The sequence below is a fragment of the Hyla sarda genome, chromosome 6, assembly GCF_029499605.1.
Source record: "Hyla sarda isolate aHylSar1 chromosome 6, aHylSar1.hap1, whole genome shotgun sequence".
NCBI lineage: Eukaryota > Metazoa > Chordata > Amphibia > Anura > Hylidae > Hyla > Hyla sarda.
Window position 1 is genome coordinate 149,665,029 of NC_079194.1, and position 26,678 is coordinate 149,691,706.

Sequence of the window (26,678 nt, forward strand, 5' to 3'; positions counted from 1 at the left end):
AACTGCGGCTCTCAAAACCGCGGTCTCGACCACCACGCCGTCAAAGCAGAGATGGTAATAGGGGTGGTACAGGAGACCTGAGATAGGATGTCTGGAAGATAGGGAAGGCGCAACTTTAAGTCGTTCAGGAGCCTGACCATGATGACGTACCATGCCCCCTGGGCCCAGGCTGGGCCACTAGAATGGCGGAAACGTCCCACTGAGAGTTTCCTCAAGACCCCGAAAAGATAAGAAAGGGAGGAAACAGATAAGGTAGGGCAAAGCCCGACCACCAAATAGATAAGGTAGGGCAAGGCACGACCAAGAGAGGGGAACGCTTCGGTTGTGGCGGGACAAGCAGAGGTCCACGCCTTGAGCGCCCCAGGGTTTGCAGATCACAGCCAACACCCCTGGATGTAGGGACCAGTGCCATGGACGACTGAGGACCGGCCGAGAAGAAGATCACATTCCAGGGATGGCCAGACTGAAGATAACTGAGATGGCCGGAAACCTGAGTTCCGCCCAGGAGGGAAATTCCCAAGAACAAGCAAAGAAAGAATTGCCCCAGGCCCCAAAATGTTGAAGGGGAAAAAGTTTCTCGGGGGGCCAAGACCCCAGACTGGGCGGTCCCTGAAAACACCTCCCCAGCCTGACAGACTGGCAGGGATGGACAGGAAGGAACACCCCTGAAAAAAATCAGGGGGAAAACAAAGCCACCATGGAAGGGACCAACAAGACCGAGCCGAGAGACAATGGAGACCTGTCACTCCGGAAGAAAATCACCAGTTGAAGAGGTCGGTGATGAAACAGGGAGCAGGGAGCCGAAGGCATCAGACTCTTGAAAAGAGTCGGCGGAGTCGAAAGCGGGCAGAGGCCGCATCGAACTAGTGCCCCAGGAGAGCGGTTGGGCTTGTCCCAAATGACCACAATAGAAAATGACCGTTCGGAATTACAGAGCGGAGGTACCGCTGATGACCGGGAAACAATTAGAAGCGGAGACAGGCATCCTTGATGTCCACCGAGGAACGAAAAACTCCCATTGAACCATGGACGCCAGCACCGAACGGAGAAACTCCATTCGGGATGGGAACGCAAGATGCTGGCTGAGATACTCGAGAACCAAGACTGGGCAAACAGAAACGCCTTTCTTGGAGATCAGAGATTTTGGAATAAACCTCGAAAACGTTCCCCGGAAGCTGCATGTCCAGGCATCCCGGAGGGTAAGAGGCGACCAACCACCCGAGAGAGGTCGGTGGGTGGGGGCGACCCTTCAGGCAGAGGAAGGCCTATGGGTGCCTGATGGGGCAGCCTGGCATCCGCAGTCCAGGCTTAAAGCCACATGAAGGGACGGTGGCTACCATGGCTGCACATGGAATCAGAACACAGAAAGAGCTAGATTAAATAAAGAGAGAGCTAGATTAAATAAATCCTCCAGAGGGATCTTGAAGACTACCCAGGTGGAGTTGGAAGACCATACTAAAAGGGCCTTTGACACCCAGGCAGAAGCAAAAGCAGGAAAAAACCTGCTGCCTCAAAGGCAGAGATTGCCAAAATATCCACCTTCATGTCCGCTGGATTCTTGAAGGCAGCCGCATTAGCCAACGGCCGGGTAGGCACCAAGGGAATGAGTCAGAGAATACATCCCTATCACGCTTGTGAGAGCAGTGATATAGAGAGAAGGGAAGCGGGTCCCTCCGGAGGACCGGCGTAGGGTGGACCTCTCCCAGGCGGAGACCTAAGCCAAGATGGATATAGACTGGGCGAGGGATAGATATAGCAGGGGAAGCAGTGATGCTGGTGGAACAAGAACCAAGCATTGTAAGAATTGCGGCCCCTGCAAAAAAAACAATAGGAGACCAGGACCGCTAGAAGGATCCCTGCAGCCGTGAGTGGACGTGGCTAAAGCCAGACAAGGGACCGCGGCCAGTGTAATAATGCTATAATGGATAAGGTGACTTAAACAGGACTTGAGTCTGTAACTTATGACTGTGTTAGAATAAGGCTGAAGAGCGCTGCAGCACAGAAGCAGGGCTCAATAATAAAGCAACCCCGCGCTTAGAAAAAAAAAAAACACAGCCAGCTGCGGGTGGGCGGAGCCAAGTTCCGACCTCGCTCACGGCCGAAGTACATGTTTGGCTGATAATGGAGCCCGCTCCCAGCCCCGAGCGCATGTGCGCATGACAGGGGGGAGGGAGCGGGCGAGCTCCCCTCCGGCAGCCGTACGCTGCCGACAGGGACAACAAATATGCGTCCGATAATGGCACCCGCTCCCAGCCCCGAGCGCTATGCGCATGACAGGGGGAGGGAGCGGGCGAGCTCCCCGCCAGCAGCCGCGATAATGGCGGCCGATAAAGGCGCCCGTTCTTTCTCCCAGCCCCGAGCGAACGTGCGCATGACAGGGGGAGGGAGCGGGCGAGCTCCCCGCCAGCAGAATGCTGCCCACAGGGACATATGGCGGGCACGATATGCAGCCAATAATGGCTCCCGCTCCCAGCCCCGAATGATGACGGGGGAAGGTAGCGGGCAAGCACCCCGCCAGCAGCCTCACGCTACCGACAGGGACATATGGCGGACGTGATATGCGGCCGCTGAACCGCGCACCCGCAGAAAATGAGAGCCATGACAGTGAAAAAACATTTCCCTCATATCTTTGCACTCTGTTCCACACCACTGCTATAAAATGGGAGACATTCATCCCCCACCCCAAGAATAAAGGAACCCCATAAGAGGAGGAACAAGGTTCTTCAAGCCAGACTATCAAGAGTGGGCCAAAATAGGGGTCTCCAGAGGCTAAAAGTCCCTACCTGGAAGAAAAAGGGGAAAAATATTCACCTCAGTCAGAAGAACTTACCTCATTAAGTCTTCCTATGAAGTCTTCAGCCAGCTTTTATCACCTGCATCACGCCTGGCTGCTACGCGCGAACAGGTAAATAGGGGGACCCGGACCCATGAGGTACCAACCCATGCGCTGACCGTTGGCGAGGGGGGGGGGGGGGTGAACAGCGCATATACGCAATGTCTGTGCCGCCTTACTCGCAATGGGGAAACAGGGAACCTGAGTCCCCACCTGAAAACAGGAAAGAAAAAGTAATAAAAAAACTAACACATTCCCTAACTAGGAAAATAATAAAACATAAGACCTGGTCTGGATAAATCCTGACCATGTCCACCTCCTTCAGACACTAAGCTTAAACTGATTACCTCAGGGCCTGGAGGCGGGTATATCCTGCTGGGAAGAGCAGACTTTCTTGTTGCCATAGTGTCACCTCCTAGAGACAGCAGCATACACCCATGGTCTGTGTCCCCCAATGGAGCCGATAGAGAAAGTGTTTTTTTCATTTTTCCATCCAACTTTAAGGAAAATTCGTCAAATACCTGTGGGCTGTTAAGGCTCACTATACCCCTTGTTACATTCCCTGAGGGGTGTAGTTTCCAAAATGGGGTCACATGTGGGTATTTATTGTTTTGCGTTTATGTCAGAACCGTTGTAAAATCAGTCACCCCTGTGCAAATCACCAATTTAGACCTCAAAAGTACATAGTGCACTCTCACTTCTGAGCCATGTTGTGCACCCACAGAGCACTTTGCATCCATAAATGGGGTATTCCGTACTCAGGAGAAATTGCATTACAAATTTTGGGGGTCTTTTTTCCTTTTACCGCTTGTGAAAATTAAAAGTATGGGGCAACACTAGCATGTTAGTGTAAAAAATTAAATTTTTTTACACAAACATGCTGGTGTAGACCCCCAACTTTACCTTTTCATAAGGGGTAAAAGGAGAAAAATCCCCCAAAAATTTGTAACTTAATTTCTCCCGAGCATAGAAATACCCCATATGTGGCACTAAACTGTTGCCTTGAAATACAACAGGGCTCTGAAGCGAGAGAGCGCCATGTGCATTTGAGGCCTAAATGGGGGATTTACACCAAAATACCCTATGGCAGTGTTTCCCAAACAGGGTGTCTCCAGCTGTTGAAAAACTCCCAGCATGCCTTGACAGTCAGTGGCTGTCCAGCAATACTGGGAGTTGTTGTTTTTCAACAGCTAGAGGCTCCGTTTTGGAAACAGTGCCGTACAAGATGTTTTTTTATTGGGGGGGGGGGGGGGGGGGAGAAGAGAGGAGACTGTGTAAGAGTGTGTATACATGTTGTTTTACTTTTTATTTTGTGGTAGTGTAGTGTAGTGTTTTTAGGGTACATTCACATGGGTGGGGGTTTACAGTGAGTTTCTCGCGAGTTTGAGCAGCGGTGGAAAATTTGCCACATTTCAAACTTGCAGCACAAAACTCGCTGTAAACAGGGGGGGAACCTTCAGCTGTTGTAAAACAGCAACTCCCAGCATGCACTGACAGACCATACATGCTGGGAGTTGTAGTTATGGAACAGCTGGAGGCACATTGGTTGCGAAACACAGTTTGTTACTTAACTCATTGTTTCACAACCGGTTTGCCTCCAGCTGTAGAAAAACTAGAACTCCCAGCATGTACGGTCTCTCTCAACAGCTGGAGGCACACTGGTTGCGAAACACTGAGTTAGGACACAAACTCTGTTTCACAACCAGTGTGCCTTCAGTTGTTGCAAAACTGCGACTCAGCATGCATTGACAGCTGAAGGGCATGCTGAGAGTTGTAGTTTTGCAACAGCTGGAGGCACACTGCTACAACTCCCAGCATGCCCTATGGCTGTCCGTGCATGCTGGGAGTTGTCGTTATGCAACATCTGGATGCACACTTTTTCATATAAAAAAAATGTGCCTCCAGCTGTTGCATAACTGCAACCCCCAGCATGCACAGACTACCAAAGGGCATGCTGGGAGTTGTAGTTGGATCTACAGCTGTTGCAAAACTACAACTCCCAGCCCTTTGGCTGTGCATGCTGAGAACAGGCCTCACCGCCTGCTGTTTCCTGCCGCCTGCACTGTCGCTGCTGCTACCACCTCCCCTGTCCGCCGCCGTCCCTGAGGGGGCCCCTGCAAAGGTAGGAAACCCTCGCAGGCCCCGATCACCACCCAGCAGGGTTCCGCCCAATCAATCACGTGATCGTGAGGTGGCACGGGTGCCACCTCACTCCTGCTGGGTAAGGGTGAATGGGGCAGCCCCATTCACCCTTTTTTTCTGGGTCACCGGAGACCTGAAATCGCTGGGGAACGGAATTCCCACAGGCGTACAGGTACCAGGACGTCAGGGCGTACCCGTATGTCAGTGGTCCTTAAGAAGTTAATGTGTTAAAGGAAAAGTCTCATGGATAAAATCTTATCCGCTGGATAGGGGATACGTTTTAGATCACAAACCACAGCTAGTTTGCAAATTGCTAAATAGATTTTCTTTAATAAATATCAAAAAGATAATTAAAAAAAAAAATCAAAAAAGAATTAAAAGTCTGAAAAAAGGGCAAAAAAGGATAACCATCCCTCCCCTTGAGACTCATGTTGCCTGGAAAAACTAATGGGGGGCATTCACTAAACTTTGACAATGAAGTCTCTTTTCTACCCTTTTTTTTTTTTTTACTTTCTTTTTGCGTGCGTGCGACAAATTTACTACATTGTCGCACGATGTTCGTAAATTTGTCGCACGTAGGCAAAAGCGGGAAATTTACTTCAGGTAGTAGTTTAAATAGTCAGTTTTTTTTCCTGGCTTTGTGAGCAGCCTTGGCTTTGCAGACTCCCGTCTTTTGAGCTTTTTTTTAGGGTAATATTTTATTTTGGAGGGCTAGCATGGCACAGGTTGGCTCAAAAAGAAAGACTAAAACTAATAATGGGACATGGGAGTGCCCAGTTTCTCTATTTTGGATTCATTGTTTCGGCATGTCTGTTTGCTTTTGGAGGAGAGCACCACTTACCTTTGGTCCGGTTGAAGTGTGTCTTGCCGCGCTACAGAGTGTGGAGGCTTGCGGAGGCTGAGGTGACGTGTGGAGAGCTAGTGCCGACGGCCTTTGTCTGTTCCCTGTATACTACAGAATATATGGGTAATGCTGAAATGATGCACTGTAACCATCACATGTGATCACTACAACCCACTGTACTTACCTCTTATGAATTGTTTCCCCTCATTATGAAAATGACAAGGATGTTAAAGAGTACCTGTCACCAAACTAAACTTTTAATACATTGTTCCTTATGTAATTATAAGACACTTTGTTATTTACTTGTTAAAATACTCAACCTTTATATGGTTTTAATGCGATTGAAAAAATGGCCATTAGGTGGCTCTGTTCTGTTCCCTGCAAAAGTCAAAGTTAGTTTAGTCTCCTCTTGGCCTGGCAGGAGACCAAACTCAGGACGTGCGTGCGGGGCTTGGTGAGGCACAACTCTGCCACGTGTCTGCCACAATGTGAGCAAGGGGAACAGTATGGATACAGAGTTTTTTAAAGCTCAGAATTTTTTTTTTTTTTTAAGGGCAGGAGGGGTGTTAGTTGTTAGGGAATATAATCTTAATTAGTTTAGAAAATATGGTTTGATGACAGGTACTTTTTAAGCCATTAACCCAAGCATATTGGGGGAGATTTATCAAAACCTACCCAGAGGAAAAGTTGCTCAGTTGCCTATAGCAACCAGATTGCTTCTTTCATTTTGAAAAGGCCTCTGAAAAATGAAAGAAGCGATTTGATTGGTTGTTGGGCAACTCAGCAGCATTTCCTCTGGACTGGTTTTGAAAAATCTCCCCCTTTGTATATAAAAATTCATCAGGAGAACAAAATAAAATTAACAAAAAATTTGCATAACTTTCGCTAGTGGTGTCAGCATAATGTAATACAACCATTTCACTTTAGTGTAATCCACAAACTCATGTACCGTGTTCAGCAGGAATGTGATTGTGGCCCTTGAAGAGTAACAGTTGCTACAAAATATTGCAAAAACTACTACACTACTAGATAAAAATTATAACAAATATATTAGAAAAGTGTTAGGTCAGAACATTTGACATTAGACTTTAGATATTAGCAAGAATGTTCACATTTAAGGCTGCTTTCACACTATGGAATTCACCCATTAATAAACGTATGTTATTATGTATTATTAACGGACGTTTAATAACGGGTGAATTAAGGGATGCTAACAAAACATCTGTCATACAAACTCTGCCTACAGACTCTCACAGCCAGGACTACTACTACTACTACTCCCATCATGGAACAGACTTGTTTCCATGATGGGAGTAGTAATTCCCTGGCTGCGGGAGTCTGCAGACAGCTGGAGAGGCTGCATTAGTTTGTGCTACTACCCCCATCATGAAACAGACTCTGTTCCATGATGGGGGTTGTAGTACAGGGGGGCTGAGGGATTGATCGCACCGGGTCTCACTTCTGACACCCGATGCGATCAGAAGTCATATTTTTATTAATGCACTGGCGGGGGCTAGATATATAGTGCTCTATGCCCCCCCCCCCCCCCCCACACACACACACACAGCACGTTTAATATACATATGTCCCCTCACATTGTCCATTTTAAAAATCCCGCGAGGATCCCTGAATGGCTCCTCAGTACCGGCCATTCAGGGATCCCAGCGAGATTTTTAAAATGGACAATGTGAGGGGAATTTAAAAATGAAAGTAAAAAATACATTGTGATCGCACGGTTGCGGAGCATGCCGCCCGCTCCCCTGCTTAATAACTTCTGATCGCATCGGGTGTCAGAAGAGAGACCCGGTGCGATCAATCCCTCAGCCCCTGTACTACAACCCCCATCATGGAACAGAGTCTGTTCCATGATGGGGGTAGTAGCACAAACACGAATATAACATCCCCAGCCACTGGCAGACTCCCGCAGTGGGGAATTACTACTCCCAGCATGGAAACAAGTCTGTTCCATCATGGGAGTAGTAGTAGTCCCTCAGCACTGCAGGAGTCTACTGATGTCACCTCTTCTGAGCATGCTCAGTAAAAATAATGTCCGTTATAATAACGTGCATTAACGGGTATATTTACTAACGTATGTTGGTCATAAACTTCAATGTTAAAAATAACATACGTTAATTTACCCGTTTCTTGTGACGTGCGAAAAATTAGTGCAGGTCACGTTATTTCTCCCGTCACAACTAACGTACGTTAGTCATGATGGGCTATAACATGTGATAAAGGGTAAAGGGAAAAACCCATTGACTTGAATGGGGTTGTTTAACGTGTGTTAATAATTATGTTTCAAACGTACGTGTATTAACGGAAGAACCGCATAGTGTGAAAGCAGCCTTACAGCATCAAGCAGAGTAGTGAAAAACTGTAACACAAAATATATTAGAAAGTTACAGAACTTTTTTATTATAAAATAAATAGTGACAATGCTTGATCTCCCACTTGGAGCAGGGACCTGAGGTTTGTGCAGAGTGGTGTGTGAAGAAGAAGAAATCAGATGCAGGGGGCTCAGACAATAGTTTATTATTCAACATTGTATTATAATCCAGCAACAAATAATAAATAAAATTACATAAAGCTCTCATCTCCCCTGATACAAAGTAACATTCCATCCATTGGCCTCTTCCACCCCACATAACCCTGGTCGGGGACTTCTAAAGCTGAATGCCCCTCACTCAACAAGGTTGACAGGTCTGAATAGCCCCCACATCAATTCAGATGTGAGACAGCAGTAAGGGGGAAATGGAGACATCCAACCTGTGGCTAGGTAACAGTTGAAAAAGCACAAGCCCCTGGGGGTGGCTCTCAGTTTATGATGGGAACTGTATTTTCACACAGCTAGAAAACCACAGTTTGGAGACCACCAATTTATACCATTGCCAGAAGATTAAAAAAGCATGACAATGACACTTGGGGTAACTAATCAACTGAATGGTTGACTGGCATGTACTGCACAATCAACTGCTGTGAGAGCCACCCACTGTTTATATTTACTGTCCAAAGCTTACCAGCTTTCAGGGGGTTACTGAGGGCAAACATGGATCTGTAGAGATTATGGCAGCTCTATCATACAACTATATGGTAGTAAAGGGATCAGAACTGATGTGACATGATACGGCGGAGTCTCCTGTTAAGGTAGACCAGAAGCCTTAAAGGGAACCTGCCATCATTTTCATGCTGCCTGAATTAGGGGTTATTAAGGTGGTCCCTGGTGGCTTCTTCCTTCCCCACTGTCCTAGATACCGTATATACTCGAGTATTAGCCATTCTGAATATAAGCAGAGGCCCCGAATTTCACCCTAAAAACACAGGAAAACCTATTGACTCGAGTATAAGCCTAGGGTGGGAAATACATCATCCCCCCCTGTCATCATTCCCCCCCCCCCAGTCCCCCAATCATCAACCCGCCCTTCTCTGTCATCATCCCGACTCCCACTGTCATCATCCAGACCCCCCCTCATCCCTCCTGTCATCATCCAGACCCCCCTCATCCCCCATCATACAGATCCACCTTGCCCCCCATATCATTATCCAGGCCCCCTCTCTTGTTCTCTACTCACCTCCAACGTCGCTGCAGGGACCGTCCTACTTCTAGTGGGGAAGGTGAGCCGGTTCGGGCCATCCATCTTGACCGAGAGGCCCTCTTCTCCGCTGCGGGCTTGCCCCGGATTAGTGACCCTGCATTGATGCCGCCACGTAGGGACGCCCCTGACGTCTGCTGCGCACGGACGTCCCTGGACGGCGGCGTCAATGCAGCGTCACTAGTCCAGGGCCAGCCCACAGCGGAAAAGAGGGCCTCTCGGTCAAGATGGATGGCCCGAACCAGCTCACCCTGGAGTCGGACGGTCCCTGCAGCGACATTGGACGGCTGCTTGGGATGGACCAACAGAGCTGCAACTGGGGAGGTGAGTAGAGAACAAAAGAGGGGGGTCTGGATGATGACAGTGGGAGTCGGGATGATGACAGAGGAGGGCGGGATGACAGAGGAGGGCGATGAGGGAATGTGGGGCTTCCTGGTCAAGATGGATGGCCCGGACCGGTTCACCCTCCCCCACTGGAAGTCGGAAGGACCCTGCAACATAGATGGGAGACGATGGACAGCCCGCCCCATCCCCTAGCCACCCCCACCGGTATGCCTGCAATTTCTTTCTTCCCATCACTCGAGTATAAGCTGAGGGGGAGGTTTTCGGTACGAAAAATGGTGCTGAAAAACTCTGCTTATACTCGAGTATATATGGTAGATAGACTTGGAGAGAGCTATCAATCAAGGCTGGTGAGGTGGGGAGAAGTCATTGCGGACCGCCCTGATGATTTCTTGTTCAGGTAGCATAAAAATGATCAAAAGTTTCCTTTAAGAGGAGGCTGGTTGGTCTCAACAAGTGTGCTGTTGCTAATATACTTTGTGGAATTACTGTGGATTGTTTCCCATGCAAGAGGTTATGAGAAGGTATAAAACAAAGAACAGCTCCCACCACTGGGGATATTGCCACTTTAAAATGTAAACCAATGGTTGCAACAATAAGCTTGATGGAGAGAAACCTCACAGAACATTCACCAGGAAATAAAATTAAACAAAACAGTGGCACATAGCTGCCAAACTCCCCATGCACACCACTGACATCACAACAATTTTATGAAGACAATTATCCAAACCAACACATCTAAAGCTAAGCACTAAGAAAACAACTATGTAACACTTCACATTTCACATAGGGTAAAGGTAGGCCCTGGCATCATATGAATAATATCAAAAGAAAATACAGAACCCACAGAAGCACAACGCAGAATGGAACCACAGCACAAACATAAGTACCAAAACCCACAGATCACTAACTGGTGGTAATAATGAACAAAGGAGGCGGCCATTGCCGGTGCTCAGTATCCTGCCTATTATTTGCAGTGATACTTTGTCCATAATGTAATAAAGCAGCTTGTGATACTCATCGATTATTACCAAGTCTACTGCACACTAGGTTCTAGTTATAGGGGCACTGTAGCTTTTTATGGGGTATCTGTGACTGCCACTGTTATGAGGGCATAAATAATCATCACTGTTATGGGATCCCTGGGCCCTGTTTAACAATCAAACAGATTGCAATGAAGAAATGAACATGAAAGTGTGCCCAATAGGTATTTAAGGTTGCCATAGCAGAGGATTTCTGTCTGCACTGCCCTGGATTCTTGCTGATTCGCTAGGTCTTGGCCGATCTTCACACTTTAACTCTTTTAGTGTCAGCAAGAGAACACTGAGCAGTTTGCTATAAGTGGCTGATCTCCCCAGTGACAGATAATCTCTTTAAACTGCAAACACAGCAACAAAGAAATCTATCCAAGTTGTAAGACGGATAAAAATGCCTTAACCCACAAAAATCTGAGCAGGTTTTTTGCTGTATTGTCGGGAGAATAAAACAGCAACTTGCATTGTTCAGTTCTCCTGAAATCTGGCATTTAAAAGTCAACATCAGACTTAACTTGGTAATTTTTTGAAAAAGAGCAGAGATTTCGGACAAATGATCAGTTTTGTAGTATATTGTTAAGGAGAAAGCAAGTAAGCATCTGACATGGCAAAACTGATGGTGTATATATAGGAAAACCTTCATTATCACTGAGCATCTCCCTACTTGAATATATAAACCTTTCATTGGTAGAGGGGGCACAGAAAATAAAATCATTATAAAAGCTCTAGTTTTATATGTTTTATCTCCCCTGATTATTTTTGGCTACACTAAAACCTTCTCCCTACCATAGGAGGGGCTTTGCTGTTACGGCCTTTGCAGGTAAGCATGAATATCATAAAGGGAATAGACTGTAACACCTATTTCCACATTTAGGAAAATCGTATTCAGGAAGAAAGTAACCGCAAGCTGCTACAATGTGGTAGCTATACTGTATTGCATGATGCACTATTGGGAAGGGGAAGTTTTAAACATTTGACTGGAGTTTTTCTTTAATGTTGTGCTATGGTCCCTAAGATAAATAAAATACAGATCATGGTTCGTTCTAGCCGCCTACACTTCACGTTTTCGTCTCCTTTAAAAAATAAATATATATTCTGTATACACTCTAATAACTGGACATAAAGACATGAGCATCAAAGTATTCACAGGTAATAAATATACATCTGTAAATGTCCAGACAAAAGGTTCTATATATTATATATACTCTTTCTATAGACTAAAAATATCTACACATCAGAGAATGACTCACTGAACAATGCGCCCCAGTCGCAAACTGTACCACAACACCCAGTAAGGGAAGCAACAGGTGACACCATGAAAATCCTTTCAGACTTGTAAAAAAAATAAAATCTTCCATCACCACCATAATTGGAGTGATTCTCCTCTCCCCTTCCACTACAAAAACAAACACTTCTGTTAAATACTTTGAGTACACAAAAGACTCTTGTAAAATATAGACTCTGCAGTTTGTTATTGCCCCCTCCTCCCGCCTGCCCAGGTCACCAAATGGTCTCATGTCAGAGGGGTCTCATCATAGGGCAGTGGTAGGGGAGCATGCAGGGAGCCCTAATCTTGGCTCTCTTTTCAATACTGGGTTACAACACTAGGGCTGCACTCTCCCCCAACAGCCGTTACTCCACAGCCGTCCGATCAATGTAGTCCGTCAGCTGCTTGAATTTCTCTGTAAGATAAAAGAAGGGACAATCATAAATTTGTATTAAAGGGAATTTGTCAGATTGCTTCAGGGTAACAAAATAGTGCCAGGTAGAGGCTCCCAGTCCTGTGAGCAAGACAATGGGCCTCATTTACTAAGAGTGTTGGTTTTTACTAGTGTAAAATGTTGTTTCCGACTTGTAGGATTCGACTCTATTTACTATGGGGATTCACAGATTTACCAGTCGGAAAAATTTTCTGACCAGTGGAAATTTCCAGCCATTTATTCACAGGATTTTTTGTGAATTCAATAGTAAATAGGCTGGGTTGTAAAACCACGCCCCCTTTTGGGCTGAACCTTTTTGACAAACCACACCCCTTTACTGCTTTTCACAATGCAATGTCGTGTTTGTCGAATGTTCGCATCGCACACTGTCACGATGCACCAAAATAACTTGGAAAAAAACAACAAAAACTTGCCGGTTTAACTTCGTAAATGAGGGACAAAGGCGGACATGTATCATTATTTGTGTATGGTAGAAGCAGTTTACCCCTTTTCCCGAATTCTAAATTATGCGCAGAAGAGCTAAATTTATCAATCAAGCACGCAATGAGCTTCATAAATTGCGGGTAAATATAGTAATCTCATCAATCCACTCTTTGGAAAATAGAATCGATGATTTAGAGCATCTTGCTACGTTAAGTCCAAGATTGCTTATATTTGCGCAAAAAAAGGAGATTTTTTAACACTTACCGTAAAATCTTTCTCGAAGGATCCATTGGGGGACACAGACCGTGGGTGTATGCTGCTGTCTCTAGGAGATGTGACACTATGGCAACAAAAACAGTTGGCTCCTCCCAGCAGGATATGCCCGCCTTCAGGCTCTGAGCTAATCAGTTTAAGTTCCAGAGCAATAGGAGGAGACTAACAGGTCAAGAAAAACCCCAAACTGTCCTAGAACCAGAAGAAAAAAACATAACTGAACACATCCTCGGACAGAGAACCAAGGAAAATCCCAAAAGGGTGGGAGCTGTGTCCCCCAATGGATCCTTCGAGAAAGAGATTTTTCGGTAAGTGTTAAAAAAATCTCCTTTTCTCATCGGCTCCATTGGGGGACACAGACCGTGGGACGTACCAAAGCCGTCCTTTGGGTGGGCAGGTAAGCAGTCAGGCAGACGGCCGTTCCACAGCCGCCTGCAACACTTTACGGCCCAGACTAGAATCAGCCGATGCGAAGGTATGAACTCGGTAGAACCTCGAGAAAGTGTGCAAAGACGACCAGGTAGCCTCCTTGCAAATCTGCGAGGCCGAGGCTCTATTCTGGAGAGCCCAGGATGCCCTAAAAGAACGGGTAGAATGAGCCACAACCCTGAAAGGAGGAATCTTCCCCTTACAGCGATAGGCCTCCGAAATGGCAGACCGAATCCACCAAGAAATGGTGGCCTTGGAAGAAGGTTGTCCCTTGCGACAACCTTCCGTAAGGACGAAAAAGGAATCATACTGACGAAACAAAGAAGTGATGGAGAGATAAGACCGAACAGGCCGAACTACATCCAGCTTGTGTAGTAAGCGCTCCTTAGGATGAGAAGTAGCAGGAAAAAAAGACGGGAGGACAATGTCCTCATTGAGATGAAAGGCCGAGACCACCTTAGGCAAAAAGGAGGGATCTGGCCGGAAAACGACCTTGTCTTGGTGGATCACCAGAAACGGAGAACAGCAGGAGAGAGCTGCCAATTCAGACACCCTCCGGATGGAGGTGATAACAACAAGAAACCCCACTTTCCAAGAAAGGAGGCGGAGAGACACCTCTCTAAGGGGCTCAAAGGGTGGAGGTCACTCAGAACCAAATTCAAGTCCCAAGGGGGTGAGGGAGAGAAGGTGACCGCTAAGGAGGAAAGGTGTGCGCCACTCCTTGCAGGAAGGTCCGGACAAGAGGATTAGAAGCCTCTGGAAAGAACAGTAAGGGCCCAAACCTGACCTTTAAGGGAACTGAGAGACAACCCCAGTTCCAACCCCGACTGCAAAAAAAGAGAAGACGGAGAACCGAGAAGGTCACCGGGGAGAAGTTCTGAGCTTCACACCAACGAAAATAAGACTGCCCAGTACGGTGGTAAATTCCTGCGGAGGAGGGCTTACTAGCCTTGAGCATGGTGTGAATGACTTGGGAAGAGAACCCGCAGGCCCTCAAAACCGCGGTCTCAACCGCAACGCCGTCAAATGCAGCGACTGTAAATTGGGGTGGCAAAGAGGACCCTGAGAGAGTAGATCCGGGCGGAGCGGAAGGTGCAGAGGAGCGTCATCCTGAAGCCTGACTACGTCGGCGTAACAGGAACTTCGGGGCCAAACTGGAGCTATCAGAATAGCGGGGACGTCCCCTGTTTTGAGCTACCTCAGAACCCTGGGCAGGAGAGCAAGGAGAGAAAACAGAGAGGACAGAGGAAACCCACCCCAAGGAATCCCAATGGCAGCCACGGCTAGAGCCAGGGTGTCCCGGGACCTCGACACAAATGAAAGAATCTTCAGATTGTGCCGGACACAAAAGGGTCTCGTCTAGAATGCCCCAGAGGATGCGAGTCTGCGCAAAGGCTACTGGATGTAGAGACCGCTCACTGGGGTCAGCTGAGGAAGTCCGATTCCCAGTGAGCACACCTGGAAGGAAACCGCCGAAAAAGGCGGAAACATACGTTCCGTCCAGAGGAGACTCTTTGACACCTCGACAATGCTACCGAACTGCGAGAGCCGCCACGCAGACTGACGTCGAGGCGTTGTCCGACTGGATGCCGACACAAGATGGGACTCCCCATGAAGAAGACAAGAAGAATCGCCCCCAGGTCCGGAAAGTGTATTGGAAGAAGGGCTACCCGGAGAGGCCAGAGGTCCTGAACGGACCAATCCCTAAACATGTCGCCCCAGCCCGACAGAGTGGTAGCAGTCATGACTACCTGCCCGAGTAGGGAAGGAATGGTCCCCCCTAAAGAAGAAGGGGGGAACGGAGCCACCAGAGCAGAGATTCACGGATCCGACGAGGGAGAAAAACCTTGCGACCGAGAAACAGAGGAGATCTGTCCCATAGAGAGAGAGAGAACCGCCAGTTGAAGGGGACAATAATGAAAACTGGGCAAAGGGCACGGTCTCCATGGCCGCTACCAGCCGACCCAAGACTTCCATACAATTTTGTATCGAAACCCGGGCCGTGGTCCGAAGAGAGCGGACACCAGACAGGAGTGTCAGACGGTTGTCCGGCAGAAGACAAATCCGGACAGGGACCACAGAAGTGAGGTCCCAGAAGATCAGAGACTGGGTGGGAGAGAGGAACGACTCGTCTCGGCTGAACATCCACCCGAAGCGATTCAGGGTCTGGAGTGTAAGACCCACAGTCCCTAGAGTCTAGACTCTGATGAGAGCCTTGACGAGAAGGTCGTCCACGTAAGGAATCACCGAGACTCTGCACGATCGCAACAGAACTATCACTGGTGCAAGGATCGAGGCGAAGACCCGATGAGCAGAGACCAGACCAAAGGGATAGGGTACGAGATGAAAAAGCCCCTCCGGAACTGGAAGGCGAAGGAACCGCAGATGGCCGGGAAATATAGGAATATGAAAGGTAGGCATCCTTGATGTCCACCGAGGAAGAAACTCCTCTTGTGCCCTGGATGCCACGGAAGTGGCAGCGAAGATGGAGGTGAGACGCTTGAGGCCCAGAAGCGGCCGTACAGAACCACCTTCCAGGGAGACCACAAAAAAAAGGTGGAATAAAAGGCCCCGCAAATATTCCCCTGTAGGAACAGAGACAATGACTCCCTGGGCAGGGACTAGAGGGTCTCCTGAAACTGCTTCCCGGAGGAGGAGACCGTGGTGTTCGAGACTTCCTGAATGTGTGTGGTTCCGATGTCTCGAAAAAGTAAGAGACGACCTCCCACCCAAGAAAAAACCTGCGGGTGGTGGCTGCACACCATGTGGAAGTGGGATTGTGGTTACCCGATTCGGTCAGAACGGTTGGTGTCCGACTTCCAAGGCGAACAAACCCGGAACGAGGGGGACCTCTTGTCCCGCGAAGGTGCCTGCCGAGATCCCTTATTGGGGCTTCCCCTGGAAATAAAAGCAAGCCTTATGCTGAGACAACAAGTAACTTTTACCCCCCGGCGCCAAAGAGATAATCTCGAGAAGGCGCTTGTCAAAGAGACGGGTACCAGTAAAAGGCAACACACATATCTAGTCCCCCCCCCCGGCAGCCATCAGCTGCCGAGGTGAAGGAAGACGGCGCTTCAAGCGCCCGACAGTACAAATCACCACACACACTGCGAGAGAGGCCCCTAGGGGCGGAGCTAAGTACAAGTCGGGGACGAAGGAGTAATGGCTCCTGCTCCCTGTCCCGAGCGCATATGTAAGAACATACGCGCTCGGGGGAAGTAGGCAGGCGGCAGAAACATCGGCAGCAGCTGCAGGAGAAAATAAGAGTAAGCTAGCGCTCCATGCGCTCGGCTAGAAAAAGCGCTGCGGCTGTCAGCCGCATATAAGACGCTGCGGCACAGCCGCATAGTAAAACACGGTCTCACACAGAGCACTTACATACAGTGTAATAAAATACAGTCTCACACAGAGAGCACTTACAGTGTAATAAAGAAATTATGCCCCCAAAGATGCCACTGCTCGCCCCAGTACCAGCCAGCCACATAAACCTGAAAAAGGAGGGCAAAAACTGAGGGTCTCCAGAGGTTGCAAGTCCTTGCACCTAGGGGAGAAAGGGAATTGTACTTACCTCAGTCAGAAGAATTTACCTAATGGAGTCTTCAGTGAAGTCTTCAGTCAGCTTTAGTTACCTGCATCACGCTTGGCTGCTAGGCGCGAGCGAGGTGAGCAGGTAAATAGGGGGACCCGGACCCATGAGGTACCACCCAAGCGCTGACCGTTGGCGAGGGGGGGTTAAAAGCGCATATACGCAATGTCTGTGCCCCCTAACTCGCAATGGGGAAATGGGGAACCGCAGTCCCTGAGTCCCCACCTGAAAACAGAAAAGAAAAGGAATAAAAAACTAACACGTCCCTATACTAGGAAAACAAAAAAACAGAAGACCTGGTCTGGAGAAAACCAGACCATGTCCATCTCCTTCAGACACTAAGCTTAAACTGATTAGCTCAGAGCCTGAAGGCGGGTATATCCTGCAGGGAGGAGCCAACTCTTTTTGTTGCCATAGTGTCACATCTCCTAGAGACAGCAGCATACACCCACGGTCTGAGTCCCCCAATGGAGCCGATAGAGAAAACAGCTCTTGCGGCAAAATTTTTGGGTGTAAAGGAAAAGTACGCAGTTAATAAATCCATGCGTACTATATATGGCACTCCAAGACACCCTGATTCGGCCACATCTGGAGGACATGCTCTACCAAAACGTGCGCAAAAAAATGCACAAAAAAAGGGCTTGCGCAAAATTTTGCGCAAAAAAATACACACAAAACAGGGGTAAAATCTTTGATACATGTTCCCCAATGTCTGCTTTTTTCACATATGCAAATGTAAAGCAAGTCTCACAGGACATGACCAATCGCCTCAAGTGCCCAGGATCCCCTGGGATGGTGAGGAAGATGATTTTACCATATATAGCGGTTAACCCATACACAGAATAAGGATAAGGATTATGAAAAATTATTTTAACCAAAACAATCCCTTCTAGAGATAAAAGTTAAATATGAACAATCATTTAGCTGACCAATAGACTTATCTGGAAAGTAGTCGGCTGTGTTTGAAATTTTAAGCCAATAGTCAAGTGAAAGATCTTTTGTTCAAGAAATGTTCTCAGAACATTTCCAGACAGATCATTAATCCTTCACCCGGTGTCATTGATCATGTATGTCCAGTTTGAACAACTGTAACAGCCAATATGGAAAATGTGTAAGGCTGTCTCTGTAAATTGATTGTTCGTCACATGATTTTTGATCAACAGTGGTTTAGCCAACTGCCTACTTCTATCTTATGTGTAAAGCAACCTTTATACACCAGTCACCTCCAGAGCAGCAATCTCACATCTGCTGGTTTCTTGGAAATAGCTAAATATCTAAATTCAACGGGAACTATAGGTTAGACTAAATAGCTGTATATTAGGACAGGCTGTATTTATCCTGTACATTATTAGGAATATAAGTCTTTAAACTATTGGAAGACACACTTTGCTCACCATGGCTCCAAACAACAAGAGACATGCAACATCTCACCTTCATCCAGATTTCCAATCACTGCCTGTTTCTTTAGAAAGTCACTGCACAGCTTTTTACTCAGCCCGAAGGCCAACATGTTGTGTGTGAATGTCCTACAGAGAGAAAGATGCAAGAATGGGGAGTTAGAGATAAAAGGACAGATGGGAAAGGTAAAAAGTGTGGATAAAGGGAGCACAGGGAAAGAGCAGGGTTATGCTTTTGTACATACAGCAAGAAAAAAAAATAAGTGAATAAGTTAAATTGTCCATATTTATGCTATGGGTAATTTAAAAAATGAGGTCCAACTGACATCTATGTCACATTTATAGACAAACACAATCTAACTAAACTACTAACACACTAACAGTTGTAGTGTTCATGTCTTTTATTGAGCACATTGAGTAAACATCCACAGTGCAGGAAGAAAAGATTAAGTAAACATTGCTAAAGACATCTCCAAGGGTTAATTGGGAAAAGGTGTTTTATATAGTAGAAGAGATTGTGCTTTTAAATAAACAACACAAAGCCTGGTTAATAAAAAAAACTGTTCTTCTCAAGAAAGAATCATCAGTGTAAACCACACCTCAATGCCAACATCTTTCAAACAACCACATAAGATGTGTTAGAGAGATGCTCAAAGCTGGAAAAGGCTACAAGAGCATTGCTATAGACATTGGTGTACGTTAATCCACAGTTTGGGGAAAAAAAGTCAGATATCTCTACAACTGTTTCCCTCAATTTTGGAGTAAAATATGCTGTGTTTTAATCCAAGACATCTTTTGCTACACACCCACTGTGGCTTTGCAGGAATCCATGGCGTAAACAGCAACACAGTCAGCTGAACAGCTCTATCCCAATCACCCCATACACATGAATGTTTGGCATGGTTTTACATTATTATTTACATTAGTCTATGAAGAGAGTAGGGGTAAGCAACCAACAAACAGCAGTGGCGTTCGCTAATCTGTACAAGAACAAAAAGGTATGGGCACTTGTCTAAAGTGCAAAGGTAACAGCATAAGACCTAGGGAAGACTACAAACCGCAAAAAAAAATCCATTTGTCCACTCTTGGAAAAACACTGAAGATTTGTGTTCATGGAAAGACATCCTCATCAAAAAATAGGTAAAGAACACTGCACACAAACACCAAAACCTCATCCCAGCCGTGAATCATGGTGGAGGGATCATCATTATTTGGGGCTGTTTTGTTGCCTCATGGCCTGAACACCTTGCAATTGTTAAGAAAGCAATGATTTAAAAGGCCGATCAAACATTTTACGGGAGAATGTAGAGGCAGCAATCCATAATTTTAAGTTAAAGAGACATTGTGTGATTGAACGAGACAATGATAAGAAGCAAACAAATCAGATAAAGAATAGCTGAAAAAGAGAGGTTTATTGAAATGTACACACATCATGATGCCATTAGGAATGTATGACACAGGCTCCTGACTAAAGCCTGCTCCAGACCGCATGGCCCCCTGCTGATAGCAGTAGCTGGGGGCCGCCACAAATAGCCGGCATGCAGAGATAGCCTCTGCCAGATATTAAAGGTGTATTCCAGGAAAAAACTTTTTTTTATATATATATATCAACTGGCTCCAGAAATTTAAACAGATTTGTAAATTAAAACTAAAAACAAGGTGCAGCTCACAACACAAGGACTGAGGTAATAAAAGCTATAGCCGGACCCACCAGCAGTGAAGTATAAATATAGACAAGATAATAGCTTATACCTCTAGGGCCTCACCACCCTTGGTGCATAATGATAGAAGTGGAAAATAAAAGTAAATATAACAGCGTTACTAATATATAAAATTTTAATAGTAAATATAATATGAACTAAATTTACACATTTGACTGGCACTGTTGAATGCTAATCCCACTGGGCCCTTGTGGGAAAAAAATGGGTAATTAAAATGGATTCAGTAAAATGTCCAATAGTCCGGTACTCCGGTATAAAAATGCGGAAACAAAGAATGCAAGTCCCGTTTTATAAAAATTAAGTGCACTTGAAATGATACAAAGTCAATCTCCCGATTTAAGATATAAATGGTGTTAAGATGATAGTTCTCACCATTAGTAGCTCAATGGTCCTCTGTTGATACGAAAGTCCCACTCTGTTCTCGTGCCCCGATGCAGGGGGGCGCGATGTGATGCTCCGTACCGCAAGCTCCGATGGCAGGGGAGGGCGGTAGACTGTTCAGTGCTGCAGGCTGTGCTCGCTCACCAGCTGCCTCTGGATGGTATAGTACTGACGCTTCGGCAAGAGTGTCAGTAGGCACGGGAGCAATGGTGAGTCTAGCAGCGATGGTGAATCCGGGAGCGGGAGTGAGTCTGGGGATGGCGTCCCACGTGGAGGCTTGAGCTACAGGAGGTAGTTGGAGGAGAGGTGCCGCCAGGCAGGGCGGAATAAAACTAGATTTAACTCCTCTGTTGCCGGGACTTGCAAGTGGACACTAACAGCAGTAATGTGAACAGTGCCAGACACCTAAACGCGTTTCGGAGTGCTGGGAATTATAGTCCTCCGACCCCTTCCTCAGTAGAAATGTGTATATAGTAAAACTTAGTAGTAATGCTGTTTTTATAATAGAGTCACACCTAGTTGGTGATTGCTAAAACTAAAGAAAAAACCCGGTTTTTGGATCATGATGGATGTCTCCTGGATCTAACAAATATATGGAGTGGAGCAACTCTTCCAAATCATTCAGGGAAATCGAATTGAACCTTGTTCACACCCGGTTTCCCTGAATGACCGGGTCAACCATATCGTTCGCAATAACAACAGATTGGCAACAATGTCTGAGTGTATTGATTGCAGGTAACATGTCCATAATGTTACATTCATACATTAGGTAACTTATTGGGTACATTCAGAAACTTAGAATTATTATAACCTAATAAATGGAATAAAAAAATAAATAGAAGTATTAATTAAAAAATAGAGATATATATATGCATATATATTAATGTCAATGAAAGTATGTATTAGTTTATATCAAAAGTAATGATGAACAGCTGATGTAAAAATGGAAAAATAAAAATAATAATACTATAATTATTGTGATAAAATAAAATTAAAATTAAAATATATATAAAAATAAAATGAATCGTAATGTGTGCAAGAGACAGTAACAGAGGACCATTGAGCTACTAATGGTGAGAACTATCATCTTAACACCATTTATATCTTAAATCGGGAGATTGACTTTGTATCATTTCAAGTGCACTTAATTTTTATAAAACTGTACTTGCATTCTTTGTTTCCGGATTTTTATACCGGAGTACCGGACATTTTACTGAATCCATTTTAATTACCCATTTTTTTCCCACTAGGGCCCAGTGGGATTAGCATTCAACAGTGCCAGTCAAATGTGTAAATTTTGTTCATATTATATTTACTATTAAAATTTTATATATTAGTAACGCTGTTTTATTTACTTTTATTTTCCACTTCTATCATTATGCACTAAGGGTGGTGAGGCCCTAGAGGTATAAGCTATTATCTTGTCTAGATTTGTAAATTACTTCTATTAAAAAAATCTTAATCCTTCCAATAATTATCAGCTGCTGAAGTTGAGTTGTTCTTTTCTGTCTGGCAACAGTGTTCTCTGCTGACAACTCTGCTTGTCTGGAGAACTGCACAGTAGAAGAGGTTTGCTATGGGGATTTGCTTCTACTCTGGACAGCTCCTGAGACACGTGTCATCAGAGAGCACTTAGAAAACAACAACTCAACTTCAGCAGCTCATAAGTACTGAAAGCATTAAGATTTTTTTAATAGAAGGAATTTACAAATCTGTTAAACTTTCTGGAGCCAGTTGATAAAGTTTTTCCTGGATAACCCCTTTAACCATTTAGATCGCCACAGTCAAAGCTGACAGCTGGCAGAAATGTGGTATTGTTAGTTTAATAGCATATTTTATGAAAAAAAGAAGGATGTCAATTGGTTCCACAACAACAAGCCCTCACGTGTGAAGATGAAAAAAATGTAAGTGTTATAGCTATTAAAAGGGCGAGGAGGAAAATTGGCAAGGTCTTTAAGGGGGTTAACCCTTTTGGGATGTTGTGGCATGACCTAAACATTGCTGTGTACACAAGGCATCCAAAAAATATCAATGAACTGAAACATTTTTGCAGGAAGGAAAGGTCCAAAATGATTTCTCAACATTGTGCAAATCTTATTTGCAGCAACAGGAAATGTTTGGTTGAGGCGATGACTGCTGATAAGTCACGGGTTCACTTATTTTTAATTCATACACTGTGGCTGTATACTGTAAGTTTAGTTAGATTGTGTTTGTCTATAATTGTGGCTTCCATAACAATCAGACCATATTTTTTTAGTGAGCTGGTATGGGGGCGAGGAGGCACACCAACGTGCAACATGGGTATGGCTATCTATTTTAACCCCTTAAGGACGGAGGGTTTTTCAGTTTTTTGCATTTTCGTTTTTTTCTCATCACCTTCTAAAAATCATAACACTTTCAATTTTGTACTTACAGACCTAAATGAGGGCTTATTTTTTGCGCCGCCAATTGTACTTTATAATGACATCAATCATTTCACCACAAAATTTATGGCAAAACCAGAAAAAAAATATTTGTGGGGCGAAATTGAAAAAAAACCAAAAATGATATTTTGTAAATTTTGGTGGCTTCCGATTCTATCAGTGCACTTTTCTGTAAAAATGAAACCATATCTTTATACTGTAGGTCCATACGGTTACAAAGATACCTAATTTATATAGGTTTTATTTCATTTTACTAATTAAAAACAAATTATAACTACCGGTACATGCACCAAAATTGGTATGTGTATATGAGGGCTACTTTTTTGCACCATTTTCTGAAATTTTTATCGGTACCATTTTCGTTAGGATGGGACTTTTTGATCGCCTTTTATAAAAATTTTTAGGGTATACAAAGTGACTAAACGCAATTTTGGACTTTGGAATTTTTTTTACGTGTACGCCATTAACCATGCGGTTTAATTAAAGGGGTATTCCAGGAAAAACCTTTTTTTTTTATATATATCAACTGGCTCCAGAAAGTGAAACAGATTTGTAAATTACTTCTATTAAAAAATGTTAATCCTTCCAATAATTATCAGCTGCTGAAATTGACTTGTTCTTTTCTGTCTGGCAACAGTGCTCTCTGCTGACATCTCTGCTTGTCTCGGGAACTGCACAGAGTAGAACAGGTTTGCTATGGGGATTTGCATCTATTTTGGACAGTTCCCGAGACACGTGTCATCAGAGAGCACTTAGACAGAAAAGAACAACTCAACTTCAGCAGCTAAAAAGTACTGAAAGGATTAAGATTTTTTTAATAGAAGTAATTTACAAATCTGTTTAACTTTCTGGAGCCGGTTGATATTGAGATATATATATATATATATATATATATATATATATATATATATATAAATATAAAAGTTTTTTCTTGGATAACCCCTTTAACCTTATATTTTCATAGTTCGGACATTTATGCATGCGGCGATACCACTTATGTTTATTTTTATTTTCATTTTTTTTTATGGGAAAAGGGGGGCGATTCCAAATTTTATTAGGGAAGGGGTTAAATCACATTTCTCACAATTTTTTACACTTTTCCCCCCAATATTATAGCCCCCCATAGGGGACTATAACATGCAATACCTTGATTGCAGACACTGATCAATGCAAAGCCATAGCATTGCATTGATCAGTGTTATCAGTGCTCTGCTGCTCCAGCCTGGATCTCAGGCATGGAGCAGCAGAGTGACGATCGGATGGCGGGAGACAAGGTAAGCACCTTACCGCTGTCCTCTCACCGTGGCGGTCCCGAACAGCCCACTAAGTTAACAGACAACGCTTTTCTCCCATTTTAGATGCCACGGTTAACTTTGATCGTAGCATCAAAAATGTTTAAAACTGGACATCAGCCCCATCGGCGATGTCAAGTATTAGCCGTAGGTACTGGCTCCTGATAGCAACCGGGACCTGCCGGGTATGAAGCACGCTCAGCTCCTGAGCGTGCTTCACATAACGAGAGCTGTAACACTCGTGGTCATTAAGGGGTTAATTATAACATTCACTGCTCTATGGAAAATTGTTACAAAGGAGGATTCAACCATAGGTCCTCTTTTGTACAGGCTACATAAGATGCGGGCTGATTACTGGCTAGTATGCACTTTACTCTGTCTTAACCCCTTCAGGACATGCGACGTATATGTACATTTCTGTGCCTTGGTACTTAGCACACAGCGACGCACAAGTATGCAGCATGGTTTCACAACGCGTTTTCCCGATGCAGTGATAGGAACTGGCCAGTTGTTGTGATCAGCAACCGGGACCTCATGGATAATGGAAGACATCAGGCATCCTGCTGATGTTTGCCATTAACCCTTGAAATTCCATGATCAATACAGATCACGGCATTAGACGTATTGCGGAGATGTGCAGACACACATCGGACCATCTGCGGTGCAACTGAGGGGGACCAATTTGTTTAAGATGGCCAGCGGAGTTCACTCACCTGCTCCAGCTGGCTGTTGTGCTCTTCTTCTCTGGTCTGTCTTGTAACAGACCACAGAAGTAGATCGCAGAAAACACTGATCAGTGCTATGCCTATGCATAGCACTGATCAATATTTGCAATCAAAAGCTGGTGTATCTCTGGCTCTCTCATAGAGATACATGAAGGGGTCATGTTGGCCACAGCTTCTGTAAGACACTATCCATTCATCCATAGAGCCGCGGCGCCAGGCAGGAAAACGCGGGGGATCCCAGCGGTCATTTTTTTAGATACTAGATAACATATAATTAACAGAAATAAATGGCAATCAGAATCAGCCAAGTACTGGACAACATAAGCGATACATGACCAAAAAAGGTACCAGTATAACACTAGATAATACAACAAAAATAATCTTTATTATGATAAATGCACATACATTTTTAAACTCTTAAAATTAGAGGGTATAGGAATTCAGAGATGACAAAATACATAGAGGAAGATGCGTCACGCCCCCTAACGAAGCCCATACGTGAAACGTGCATTGGGGTGTAGATGCACAGTCTCCATTTTGGGTACATGGCAGGTATTGATCTGTAGCATTTGATATGTTGTATGATCATTTCATATTATTCGTATTGTGATTTAGCACATTTCCCTGTATTCTAAGTGCCTTCTTAGCCCTATTATATGCTGCTTGCCCTGGGATAGTGCATTAAGATCTCTCCTCTAGTATATCTGTTATTACCGCACTTTATTAGCCCTCTTGGATGCCTGTATCCTCCTCTCTGTATTTTGTCATCTCTGAATGCCTATACCCTTTGTTTTTAAGAGTTTTTAAATATATGTGCATTTATCATAATAAAGATTATTTTTGTTGCATTATCTAATGTTATACTGGTACCTTCTAATTTTGGTCATGTATCATACAGTCATGGGCGTAAATGTTGGCACCTCTGAAATTTTTTAAGAAAATGAAGTATTAATTCTCACAGAAAAGGATTGCAGTAACACATGTTTTGCTATACAAATGTTTATTCCCTTTGTTTGTATTGGAACTAAACCAAAAAAGGGAGGAAAAAAAGCAAATTGGACATAATGGCCCTCATTTACTATTGCAAAACCAACATGTTTTGTCGGGTTGTGCGCCAGAATCTGTCGCATTAAGCCAGAAATTCTGTCTGCGCCAGAATTTGCTCCAGAATGTGCGCCAGAATTGAAAAAACCCGACTAACTCTCCATTTTGCTAAGAAAACCCGAAAAAGGGGCATGGCCGCCGGGAAAAGGGGGCGTAGTCTCAGGAAAGGGGCGTGTTCCCGAGATTTTCACAAAAACCCAACATATTTACTAAGGTTTCCACATAAAATGTAGTGGATTTGAGCTGAAGAAAACCAGACAGATCAGAGCATGTGTAAAAAAAGCAAAATGTAGGGAAAGTGGAAAATGTAGGGAAACCTTAGTAAATACCGTGGAAAATAAATTGTAGGGAATTAAAACCCACAAAGAAACCTACACAACACTCTTAGTAAATGAGGGTCACACCAAATTCCAAAATA

General features: G+C 44.8%; 1 protein-coding gene across 3 annotated transcripts in view; it reads right to left on the minus strand.

Annotated features, from left to right (window-relative positions):
- Window positions 1–9,577: 9,577 nt before the first annotated feature.
- The window catches only part of KIAA0513 (KIAA0513 ortholog), a 68,758-nt gene continuing 51,657 nt past the window's right edge, over window positions 9,578–26,678 (minus strand). For 2 of the 3 annotated variants that reach the window (XM_056525532.1, XM_056525533.1), the window contains 2 exons: window positions 18,649–18,743; window positions 9,579–12,467 (listed from right to left, as the gene is read on the minus strand). In XM_056525532.1, coding sequence (XP_056381507.1) covers window positions 12,418–12,467; window positions 18,649–18,743 — 145 coding nt within the window. In that variant the 3' untranslated portion in view covers window positions 9,579–12,417. Of the gene's footprint in view, window positions 12,468–18,648; window positions 18,744–26,678 lie in introns of all 3 variants that reach the window. The other variant, XM_056525534.1, reaches the window with a different exon arrangement.